The following is a 13,402-nucleotide window of genomic DNA, read 5'->3' on the forward strand; positions in this document are numbered from 1 at the left end:
GCCATAGAGGCTGGCAAATCCTTTTACACAAGGGAGTAAAAAATCCAGCAGGGACAATGGCAAATGGATAGTGAATATCTAAGATCTTATTCAGGAAGCCACACATGGAACACTCTCCACATTCTCGAAGGCTATGGTTTTTGTTGTTGTTTGTTTCCTTGACTGGACTTTTAATACGGGTTTCATAGGCTGACTTGGATCTTGCAGAAATCCTTATGCCTCAGTGTCTTGAGTGCTAAGATCCCAGAATGCCCATCGATCATACCCATTACCAAATCTCTCAACAAATAGGGTTAAGTGACTCTGTAGGCTGGGCACCTGTGGCATCAGCATCAATGACACCACACTAGGTGCTGGGAAGGGAGGATGTGGTGGTTTGAGAGAGAAAGGCCCCTATATATTTGGATACTTGGTCCCAGATTGTAGGAGGTGGCATGGGGTGGAGGGGGAGCGACGTGGGGGAGGAGGGGAATGGGATTTGAGAGTTTATAGACTCGCACCGCCTCTGGTTCTTACGCTGCTTCCTGTGTGTGGCTAAGGTGTTATCTCTCAGCCTCCTGCTATCACATTTTCCCCAACATTTGGGACATCTAGTCCTCTACAGCCATAAGCTAAAATAAGCCCTTTCTTTTATAGGTTGCTTTCTGTTATGACATTTTATCACAGCAACAGAAAAAATAACTAATACTGGGGATGCTGCCTCTATTGATAAAATGTACCCAGAACCTAGCACGAGAACAATGTCACATGATATAAAGCAGGCCTTTGGTCCTCTGCTCTCCTCAAAGCACCCACAGAGCAGTGCAGGCATGGTGGAAAGGTAGGAAGGGTGGATTCTGGTTCTCAGCCTTACACCCTAGAAGCGGATTCTTTTTTAAAATTAATTTTCTTCACTAAATCCTTGTGATTCTAATTCTCATTCTCCCTGTGAGCCACCATTTCCCAGCCTGTACCTCTCAGACCATTTCAGGGGGCACATCGGGTCACCACATCTGCTGAGGGCTCAGCGCTAGCTCCAAGCTCCACTCTATTCCTTAGTTCTACATTCTCAAGCCAGTCAGACAGTTACCATTTTACCAATAGAGAGAATGGGATTTTGTTCTTGCTTTAACGACTCCACAACGTTCATGCTCATTCTTGTTCCGTTCTCCTGTGATCTTTGTGCTTTGAGATTCCTTATGACTGAACAAATAGGGACAGCCTCACATGATAATATTCTGCTAGAGGCAACAGGGTTTTAGACTGATCTGAGTGTGAAAACAGTAAGTTAGGAAGACAGGTCACATTTCATTCACAAGTTTGGACTTCTTATGAGGCTGTATAATAGTGTGTAACGGAACCATTGTTAGTGAGGAACTGTAGTTCTAAGCAGGTTCTGAGCAACTGAGTATCTGATTCTTGTATTTTATCCTTTTAGAACCTATATAAAATGGGTAAGTTGCCCTTTTACTACAATTTCTCTGCTAATTTTTATGATTATAATTATTTTTATTCAGTTCAATCAACTCAGGCTAGGGAACTTTCTTCTACAAAAGTTTGTTTTCCAATCGTTACCTTGCAGATTTGGGAGTGGGGGGGGGGGGGTTCAAGATACATTCAGGATATAAAATATAAAATTGTGTTTATTCACCAGAAAAATATACTCATTCCAGCTCTTCTCCTGAATAAATATTAAATCTGTGGACCTCACTGACCTGACCACACTCATTCAGAGTTCCACTCATCCAGGAGCTCTGCAGGGAAAGGTGGTCTTCTCTGATGCTCAGAGTTTTGTTCCCTACTTGGGATCTAGAAAGTAGTTTTCAGCAACACACTGGTACAGACTGCCCTCGGCCGCCCCATGCCTTACCTGGTTTCTCTGTCTTTGGGGATCGTAGCGGTGCTGTAAGCAAAGACTTGCTTCTCAACTAGAGGAGGCCCCAGGTCCACAAGGCTGGATAATCCTGGAGCGTTTCGTGGCTTTTCAATATACACCAAGGTGCCGGGCTCCTTTTTGAAGGACTGGCGACTGGGTGAGACCCGGTCTGGCTGCAGGGTGTGAGGAGGCCCATGTGCGTTAAGGTGCGGGTGCATGTCTATCATCCTCAGGTCACCCACCCGGTGTGGAGAGGCAGGGGGAGTTTTGGAACCCAAGGTAGGCAAATGGCTGTCGGGGTATTTCCTTGACTTTTGTCTGTATAATGACTGCTCCATATGCATTTCTGCTTGCAAGGAAGGGTTACAGTAAGCACTTGCTGACCGGATTGCAGTGCGATGATATGCGATGACATGATCTGGGACATCCAATGGGTGGCCACCATGAGATGAGGCTATGCTCATGCGTCCCTCATGATAGAGGTAAGGGTCAGCATAGAAACCCTCATTTCTGAACATAACCAGGTTTTTGCTGCTCATGTCTTCATCGGGCTTGACATCTCTTCTTTCCAAAATGGCACTGGGGCTTGGGGAGATGGATCTAGAGACTGGCAAGCTAGAGAGTCTGTCTCTGGGGATGGTGGCATTGCCAGGAATAGCCATGGGTCGGCTGCCCCCGTAAGGAATTCTGGATGGGGAGGGAGGCAAGGAATGTGGCACTGGAGTGGATGGTGGGGAGTTTGGAATTGCATGGGGTGGGTGAGCCGTGGATCCTGGTCTGGGGGCTACAAGGCCATCTCCTCTTGCATAAACAATTTCTCTCTGCATCTGGAAACAAAACAAGGAATCAGAAAACATTCTTAGATAACTATGTTTTTGGAGGAGTCTTAATGGGATGAGGGGAATCTGGCCATGACTCTCTCCTTCTTACCAGACACATCAATTCAGTGGAATTCGAGTATTTGTCTCCTTATTGACAAAAGGGACTTTACAGATACAACCAAGTCGTGGATCCTGAGGTGACAGATATTATCCAAGTGGGGCTCATTGCAATCACAAAGGTTTTAATATAGACAACAATAAAATAAGGAATCAGGCTTGAGGGGGGTGGTTGCAATGGTAGAAGTAGTCAAGGACAGAAAGTCTAGAAGGTGCTGTGCCTTTCTTTAGAGATGAAAAGGAGCCAGGAGCCAAGGATTGCAACTATACAAGACAAGGAAATAGATTCTCTTCAGAATGCCAACCAAACTGTGGTCCTGCCTACAGGTTGTTAATGGCCCATGGAACTTATTTTAGGGACCCAATCCAACCTCTATACAAGAATAAATTCATAGCATTTAAAACCTAAACAATTTTGTTTGTTTTTGTGATGTTGGAGCTCAAACCCATAGCCTCATAGCTTAGGCAAACACTACCACTGGACCCAACCCCACAACTCCAAGTCTCTAGTAATTTGTTATAGCAAATAAATAAAGAATAAATAAGCCCGACATATACCCAGTGACAACAGCACAGTGCATGGTCTAAATATTGAGGTCACAGCTTCTTACAGCCACTTAATAAATGTAAGGCTAATGTATACATGGATCTAAAAATATGTTTCCCAAAACCTATGTTGGGCACATTTTCCTACAGTTAGCTCTAGGAAATAACTAATAAGTACTTTCCCACTTTTCCAGGCTAATGTTATATAGATCCATGGCTAGAAAGACAGAGTAGATGCCTGGGAGACATGTGGAAGGAGTTCAATTCACTCATCAACTCTTTGCTTGAGCCTATGTGAAGGCAGCACAACATCTTAGGGGAAGCAAGGGGAGGGGGTAGGTGAGATTACAGGTAAACTCAATGTGAGAAGGAGTCCAAAGCATGGCAGAGGCCCAGTGGAAAGTTCTAATGGCATAGCATATGGGGGCATAAGATGGTGATGGATGATGTGACATCACTTAAGTGGTGATGGGACTGGGGTACCAGGCTACTATAAGCTGGAGCTTTGGGCCAGGTAGCTTATTTATCCAGGCTGTGGCATCACATGGTCTAGAAGAGGTAAGGATGTCCAAAGTATCTTAACCAAGTGTGTGATGCTGATGGCTGTAGCTAGGGTGCATTCTCACTCACATACTCATTAATTAGCCCCAGGACCAAGACAGATGTTGGCTATTCGATATTTTAACCAACACCCACGTTCTTCACATGAGTGCACATCACAGTATATCAGAGAACCAAGTTAATAAGGAAAGGGGGAAAATCAATTTGTGTTTTGCAAGGACAAAATCAAACATACAAATAAAACCAGGATATGATTATTTGACATACTGGTGCTTTGGTCAAAGACCAAGAGGGAAAAGCCCATTGAGATTCTCCAGTCCATGAGAGAGAGGAAAAGGAAACAGTAGCCCCTCATCTCAAACTCCAAGAGTTGACAGAAGGGTGTCAATGGCTGGGAGGGCAACTGTGATGGGGACATGGGACAGAGGAGATGGCGCATACAGAGAAGAACCAGAAAGTGCACTGGAAGGACTCATGGTGGAGGGAGAGCAGGATGATTAGGAAACAGAGTCCTTGTCTTGAACAAAAGAAACTGATTCATCACCACATGAATTTGTTTAGTGGACTAACTTTACCAAGTCCTTCTTAAGAGCCAGGCATTGGGATAGAGCTCCAAATAAGCACTCTAGTTCCTATCACTGAGAGGCGAATGCTTTCCCACATGTCCTCCATGGGAATCCAGAGCAAGGGCCAATCAGTCTTCCACAGTTTCTTTTCTTGTCCCTGGCATCTAATGATGCAGAATTATTGATTGGATAAGGGAATTCTATGTATTATAATGGGTTCTGCATAGAAAGTGACCAATTAAAAATGCAAAATAGTTGGGCTGGAGAGATGGCTCAGAGGTTAAGAGCACTGCCTGCTCTTCCAGAGGTACTGAGTTTAATTCCCAGCAACCACATGGTGGCTCACAACCATCTGCAATGAGATCTGGTGCCGTCTTCTGGCTTGCAGGGATACATGTAGTCAGAACACTGTATACATAATTATTAAATCTTTTAAAAATGCAAAATAGTTACAAATAGTCAACAATTAAATGGAACTCTTGGAGGGTGTTTCTTGTGCAATCACTGAACTGGCCCCTTGATTGCCTAAGGACCTGAGTGATTCTGAAAACCCCAGAGGGAGCAGGTTCTTGACTTACAATCATAGTTAATTTCACTATCTTTTTCTCTTCAACACATGCGTGGCATTCATGCTTACCTAGGATACCAAATGTGGCTGTGGTATCCCGAAACTCCCTCTTGTGTTCTTATTTTTATGTTCCATACCTTGTCCTGGATTCCATGTGCCCTAATGTTCCTGCCCATGTGACTGCTCTCTACTCACCTGACACATGTATGACTCAGGTGTGCAGTTCAGTAGACCAGAAGGGCCCAACCCAAAGTCACGGTGGGGTAGTATACCCAATTAGTTCTCCAGAATGTTTAGAACAACCATAGAATGGAGGTTTTGCAAAACAATCACAAATCCTCCAAACACCTTTCCCACTGTCTTGCACAGTTCAGGATTAAATAAAAAGAAAGGTAAGTTCAGCACATGGCTTTATAGGTTATAAAGCCTGAAAGGGTCTGGCTCAGCTAACAGTGTATATCTGAAATGCTTCAACAGTCATTATAACATGCAATACAATAATCAATCAAAAAAAAAAAAAACCCTCAAGCTTATCACATCACATTGATTCAATAGGTCACTGTGTGAAGAGCATCATACGTTGCCTAAGACAAACCAACACACAGAAAGTTCTGTTGCCATTATTGTTGAGAATTACAAAGGTAAACAAGGTGAAAAATGTCTAGAAGCCACAAGGGACCAGCAACTGCTTTACTCAGGGCTATCTCTGTTTTCCTTACTTATCTATCTCTAGGTAACACTTAGAATTTGGGGACCCTAACCCAGCTGGCCACAATAGAAATATCCATCTTTCTGTTAAGAGAGTAAAAAGAAAGAACAACATTTTAAATAGTAGTTAAGATAAATAAGAAATATTAATGAAAGGAAGATGTAAAATTAACTTTAATTTATAAAAGCATAGACATTATCTTTTAAAACAGCAGAGGTCTTTGAATATGAATATAAAAAGTATTTTGTGATATGAAAACATATAGCTAAGAGTATCTTTTAAAATGAAATACCAAAAGGCTCATTAGAAAAAATAAATCTTTAAAGTTGCTAGTGGCATAAATAGATATATTCTGAAAGAATAAATCAATTAAGAATGATACTGATATACTGTGATGTGAAGAATGTGGGTGTCAGTCAAAATATCGAATAGCCAACATCTGTCTTGGTCCTGGGGCTAATTAATGAGTACATGTGTGAGGATGTACCCTAGCTACAGCCATAAGCATCACATACTTGCTGACCATACTGGCTATCATCCCTAACCTTCCCACTTCAAAATAATCTTGCCATGGTCCAATGGGGCCACACTAGACATTCGATTATGACAGAACAGTTAATCTGAGGCTGAATGTCTCAATCAATACGAGGGGCATAGTCAAAGCCTCTGCCAAAATGTTCATGTTGCTTGGCCAGGCTTTGTCTGATTTTCCAAGACAGCTTAAAAAAGCACCCAATCATTTCACCCCCTTCTCTAAATAGAGCCCCAGAAGAGGACAGCATGATAATCCCATTAAGCCATGGGAAACATGGCTTTCAGATCTGTGAGAACAAACTCTTAACAGGAGATAACTCAAGTTCTCACAGTAAATGACCTCGCCTAGCTGACAGTACCTCACCCAGAATATGGTAGGACTGGGAGATGAGGAAGAAACCTCATGCTGATTTTGTTGTGGTTGTTGTTGTTTTTCCAGACAGGATCTCTCTGTATTACTTTGGGGCCTGTCCTGGAACTAGCTCTGTAGACCAAGCTGGCCTGAAACTCACAGAGATCCACCTGCCTCTGCTTCCTGAGTGCTGGGATCAAAGGCGTGTACCACCAACGCCTGGCTCTTCATGCTAATTTTTAAAAACTAGACTTTACTGACTTCATAAGATACTTGTCTGACTGGCTGCAGGGCAGGTAAATTTTATAATTTGTCATTTAGAACAACCTTTGGCTTTCAAGCTAGTGTACTTCTTATGGCTGTAATGTTCTTGTTTCAGGCATTTACAGTTTTATTTTGATGTGGCTTTTAACTGTCTTGCTGACAAAGACCTGACATTAAATATGAATGGGCTTTTCTTATACAAATTCCCACAGTCGGGTCTAGGAGATTAGACTACTTTACATGGTAAGATAAGCAGGATACATGTGCACACAGGACTGCAGTGTGCCTCCGACCATTTGAGCCCTCAAAGGTCCCACCCACCCCTGACGATTCTTTCTGCACCCCATTCCTCTCAGCAAGTTCAAAATAGCTTCACCCATCACTGAAGCTTTCTCTACAGGGACTTTAACATTGATATCTGTATGTAAACTGCAGAATTTCCTTCTACAGAAATAGAAAAGGACCTGCATACATCTTTCTACTCCCTTATCAGAATTCAATTATTTATTTATCTGCCTGGGATCAGGCACAGAAATATTCAGCTTCCCAGCAATGTATGAACCAGGCTATTCTTCATCACTTGTTTGCTTTGTATGGCATTGTTTTTTCCTTTCTCCGCTACTACCCAAATCCCTACTATGTTCTGGTTGTTTGAGTCCTAGTGCTGGTAAACAGGGAAGTGTTTTACATGGTCTCATCATTGAGCTGGCCCTGGGTAACATGCTGTAGTTCTCATTCACAGCACCCAGTTCAATAATGTACCCCACCCTTCCATCAGCCAGAAAATACTAAGGGTCAGTTCATACTAGGTTTGAGTTAGGCAGCAATGCATATAGCTGTATTATTTCATTTTCCCCAAGCATTCTAAGATAAGGCAAGTATCATTCAGTTGGAAGTTTCTGGAAAGTAAGACAAGAATGAACATTTAAAAATCGTGTCTGGAAAAGAAAATCTAGCATGAAAGAAAATGTTCACTGACCATCTTTTGCGGAAATGTTCACATCATCATTATCTGTTTCTGAAGCATTTACAACACACAGATATGCTTTGTGGGGAGGGCATATTATGTTCGGCTTACTCTATTTCAAGCCCCACCCTTCCAAGTCTAGAATCTGTACGGGGCCTCCTCCATCAGACCACATAATAAGTAACAGGAGAAAACAGAAAAGCATCCTTAGAAATGTTTTCATCCTCAAAGAACAAAGGCCACTTACTTTTTGTCTGAGGGAACCACCTGTGTAACTGACACCGTGAAAAAGCCCATTGGCTCTGTGCCGGGTTATGGTACTCCTTTGTTTGAGATCCTCATCCGAATCCCCAGGCCCTCAGTTGGGTAATGCAGACAACTTTCTTCTTTTCAGAATCCAAATCAGCACAAGAGCACTCAGGTACTAAAATGTTCCCCAACGAAGACCAGTTTGTTTTGCCCGGTCTTCAGAACAAAGCTGCCACAGGCATGGATAAAAAGTAGCTCTCCCCATGATAAGCCAATTTCTCCTCCCCTTGGAAATTAGTCACTGAATAACCTCAGCTCACATCCAACCACAGGCTACTGCGTGGGTGACTCAATCCTTCAACAATTGCTTACAGGGAAACACAGAGCAAGGAAGGCGCTCAACATTGAGAGCCCTGGGTAAATGGGTTAACAATAAAAACTATATAACCAAATAGAATCTACATAAAGCAAACACAATCCTTAAAGCAGACCAAGAGCCAGCCAACAAGAAGCAAAACCAACAGAGAGCCCGGTGTGCTAATTATCCCTCAGGACCAACCCTCATGCAGTTTTCTGTTATGGGTGCTAAAGGAAAAAAAAAAAAAAAAAAAACTAGGACAGCACCCAAACTTCTTTCTTCTGCTAGACTTTCAAAGTCTGGTTATTGGCAAGTAAAGACAAACCTGTGTCTTCCCTAGCTAGGTTTGTGGTACCTAAGGGGAAATAAGAGGGAGGGGAAAAAGATTATCTACTAATTAACCAGCCAGTCTAACCAGGCTGAGCTATCAGTTCTCTGCAGCAGAGGGCTAGCGCTAGCAACAGCTATGGTTCTGGAAAACTCAGCTGACTTGAGGAGGGAAAAGAGGGCAAGCCACAATTGCGGAAAGAGCAGCTCCTGGCAGCCCCACCCTAGGCAACAAGGAAGAGAAAGCCAGAGGTTCTTCACAGGCGTCCCCTGGGGAAGGAACAGTACAGCCTGCTCTTCCAGGGAGACAGGGACAAGAGGGGGCGTGTGTGTCCACCAGAAGTGGCTCGCTGAAAGACAGGTGTCAACACCTGGCTAACAAAAGGTGAGTGAGGCAAACCCAAGGCTTCCTTCCCTTGACTCACAAAAGCACTGTTTAGCCACTCCCCTTGTCCTCTTAGCCCTCAGGGACGACGCAACACCCAACTGGGAACCCTGCAACAAGGAACCTCAGACACTGAGCTGGCCTTAAGCCACACCCCACTACCACACTCATGGCTGCTTGTGCATTTTTAAAAACATTTTCAGCCTGTCAGAGGTTGTTCTTGCTGACCAAAAGAATTCCATGACGTCGTTGAAGTCCAAATGCAGTCAGCACAGCGAACGCACCAAAGGGACTGTTTACTACCACCAAATCGCTCGTGGTTATTAAGGGAGGGGGAACGTGGAACCCATGCCACTACCACCCTCCTAGGATGTCCCATTAGAAACAATATTTTGATGAAGTGGTTGTAACAGATGCCACCTAAGAGGTTGGGAAAGAGGAGAAGGGACTTGAAAACCCCTTGTTTTGATTTTTAAAATCTAATCAGCAAGGGTTTGTTATTTCTCACCAGGCTACGGGAATCACACACTCTCAGCTCCCAGGCATCTGGCATATGTTTGGCAGGTTTTGTTGGGTCACAGAAGGGCTTTCCAGGAAGGGGAACACAGAGGTTGGCCTTTTTTGTGGAAGCCACATCCAGCCCCACCGCACCTCCAGCGTCTTTGTTTCATGGCGGGGCACAATATGGATCTTTGAGTGATTTCCCCTGTGTCTTCATGAACAGGGCCACTTGCTCATTCAGAGTGACAAGCCATTCCCACCCCAAAACAGAAGCAATGAACCCTCAGTGCTCTTTGGTTGAGTGAATCATGTCATAATCAACTTATTTCATGAGAGCCACCTTTAAGGGTGATAGCTTCTGTTGACTCTGCTACCATGTGAGTTGGTGGTGTCATGTGGGAGGCCTACCTCTCCCATCTCTTCCTTCCTGCCATTCCAGAGCCATCTCCTTTCACTTTCAAAGTGTCCCAGGGCACTCTGCATAGTGCATGCTTGGCTTTTCACTACTGGGGCAGTAACTCACTGTCAGGGATTGGAAAGGCAGCTGAGAATCCTGCAGTGAATTGGGATGAGTTAAATGCTCTGCTGTAAACAGGAAGCTGGTCCCAGAGAGGAAAGAGGAGTTTGCTACCCAAGGCTTTGAAAGAGAAATGGTGAATGAATCAATGAATGAATAAATAAAATGTTGTGGTGCTGTACCCAGGCCCACCGAGTGGCTCTCACTCTTCAGAGGACTCCTTAACTCCTTCCCACCAGCCCAAGTGCAGCCAGCTACTGGCATCTCACACTCTAGTTTGATCATCAGGTTGTCTACCTTTCCATAAACAGCCTTTGTGAGATTGCTATTCACTTCCCAGCTGCTTTTGTTGCACTAAATCTGCAAGTGAAGTGGAAGCAATTTATTTAGATTTAAGAAAGGCCTTGCCAGTAAATATCCAGTGTTACCTCAGTAGGACACAATATTTACTCTCTGGGGAGGCCAATGGTGTTGTAATACTCACTCCTAATTCCTCTTTCTCATTCATTATCAATCTAAGAAATACATATGTGAAAAGAAACTCCAATGTGCCTATAGACATAAACACGGTATCATAAGAGGACATGATTATTATGCTGGAAATATTTCAAACTTGTCTTGTTTATAATGCTAAAATTGCAAGGATGGTCATTTTTTAAGGTCTTATTAATCTATTAATGCTTAATTTGCTCATAAATGGACCTTCTCCCAGACATGAGACAGACAGGCTGTTGCCAAAATTATTGGATTCTTAGTAAAGAGATGATCCAGTCAGCGGTTAGCTTATGGCTATATTTAACATGAGTGCTATTCCCAGAAATAGTTTGACAAGAAAAAATCTAGTTGGGCCCTACACCACTAGATCTGGTGGGCCAGCCCTGTGCCCAACAGTGATCAAAGATGCTTGGGCTGGGGCAGAACAAAGAAATAACTTTGAGTACATCATCTAACTTCCAAGTCACAATCAGTGACTGGGCAGAAGGCAGGGTAGGTAAAAGAAAAACTGCCCTCTCCCATGGATACTTGATCTTCTACAGGGCTACTCCCTGTGTTATCACGAGCCAAGGACAACTCCTGTATCTGTAGTGGTCACAGTTAGTAAAATCATATCTTCTTACAAACATTTGCAACAGATGGAACAAACAGCTCCTTCTCTGTTGTGTGCATGCGCCCATGCTTCTGCACAGACAGTTCTTTTGTGCATATATCCCTTTTAGAACTTCCAGATCTGTTGCTGGTATGTAACCTGTGTGCTCAACTCAGTGGCTCACACTATTTCCTTTGAGTAACAGCTATTGAAATGCCTATTTAATTATTAACACATACCTTAAATGTATAATCTATTGCACTATCAACTTCTAATGCTTCTTATTGTGAAAGGAATTTTAAATGTGCCCTCGAGCAAATACATATGATAATCATGTAGTAGTTTTGTATTATACAAAACACTTTCAGTTATGATTTTAGTTTATGGACCCCAGAATTCAGAAAGATACATAGGGCAGGTATTACTGTCATGAATGGCAGGGGAATGAAATGTTAAGAACCTTGTCCAACATCATGTAGCAAGTACATACATGTAGTAGCTAGTACTACTTTTGTCATATTCATCTGTAGGAGATAAGTTTCAACATATAACTAGACACCTGCAACTGCAGATAGTACAGAACATTATGTATACTACATTGTCCCTTCCTTACACATGCGCCAAAGAGATCAACAACAATAGCACATTTGGGATAATTATAACAATAAATTGTAATGAAAGCTACTTAGAACTTATGAGCTGGTTGATTCTTGAATTTCTATTGATTAGTTTTAGATAAACCGATATTGATCTTAGGGAGCTGAAACTATGGGGAGGGAAACCAAACACAGATATTACATATGGAGGGGCTGGAGAGATGGCTCAGAGGTCAGGAGCACTGGCTGCTCTTCCAGAGGACCCAGGTTCAATTCCCAGCACCCACATGGCAGCTCACAACTTTCTGTAACTTTTGTTCTAGGGGACCTGACATGCTCACAGAGACATACATGCAGCTAAAACACCAATGCACATACATAAAATAAAAATAAATTTAAAATATCATGTATGGATATGTATACACACACAACACACATTACACACACACACACACACACAGATATCAGATTACTTATGTGCTAAAATATCTGGGGTGTATCTGATTAAAACCTCTGAGCATCATGACTCCAGTTATGCTAATGGGGACCATATCTCTCAAAGTTCATATCGCTCAGAAATTCATTAACGAGTGACAGAGACACAGGTCCCTTCTTTTGACCCTATGTCCAGCCTTCCTTTCAATGTAAAAACTGACCATGTTATGACTGAAGAAACTTAGATACCTTAGCAAGTAGCTTTAGGATGATTGCAACAATGTGAGAATTAAGACATGTGCATATTTTGGCTTGATGACATACAAGTCTAAACTTACCAAATGAATTCATAACAATTTATATAGAACTGTAATCACTACAACTGTAGATTAGAGAGACAGAGATTTCAGGGCTCATTAGAGGAAAATGATGGTAGATAGCTGGGTGAATGGCAGAATTTGGAAACCAAATGGTCACTTAGCAGCCCCACCTCATATCCATGGGGGATGCATGCAGGTTCCATTTCTGCTTAACAAAACAAATTATAACGCAAGGCAAGCTGCATCACTCAGCCCATGTTAAACAGTCTGCTGTGGGTGGTGAGAGGTGCTTGCTGAGCCATCATTTTTATCCATAACTGAACACTGGCTAATGTGTCAGGAGAAGATAGGACTGTAAAAAAGACAAGTCCCAGGGGATAGATAACACTGGAGTACAGTAATTTACAAGTTACCAAATTCAAATGCTTGGCAAATAATTGTGAGACAATAGTGGAGTTTCATATCAAAACAGCCCTTGTGCTAATTTACCTTTGATTCAGAAGGGTCTTCTGCTCTGCCCTTAAAAATAGCTTCCCCTGTCAGACACTTTCATGGGCATCCAAGGGAAGAGGATGCTTATGGGTAAGTCTGAGAATAGATGCCGGGTTACAACAGAAAACATGGTATTTTCTTGGTTTTTTCAAAGACATTCCAACCTTGTGTTTGTAACAAATATGCCCTTGAAACCCCATCTGTGTTCCTGGGCTTTAGTTGGAGCCTGAGACAAAGAATACAAAAACACCTGCAAGTATTTGGACCAGATTATT

At 42.7% G+C, this 13,402-nt stretch overlaps 1 protein-coding gene across 10 annotated transcripts in view; it reads right to left on the reverse strand.

Annotated features, from left to right (window-relative positions):
* The window catches only part of Kiaa1217 (KIAA1217 ortholog), a 488,613-nt gene that overhangs the window by 54,880 nt on the left and 420,331 nt on the right, over positions 1-13,402 (reverse strand). For 9 of the 10 annotated variants that reach the window (XM_051205692.1, XM_051205695.1, XM_051205691.1 and 6 more), the window contains one exon: positions 1,850-2,682. In XM_051205692.1, the coding sequence (XP_051061649.1) occupies positions 1,850-2,682 (833 nt within the window). Of the gene's footprint in view, positions 1-1,849; positions 2,683-7,872; positions 7,947-13,402 lie in introns of those variants that run through there. The other variant, XM_051205696.1, reaches the window with a different exon arrangement.

Source organism: Phodopus roborovskii, unplaced genomic scaffold, assembly GCF_943737965.1.
Source record: "Phodopus roborovskii unplaced genomic scaffold, PHOROB, whole genome shotgun sequence".
In the NCBI taxonomy this organism is placed as follows: Eukaryota; Metazoa; Chordata; class Mammalia; order Rodentia; family Cricetidae; genus Phodopus; species Phodopus roborovskii.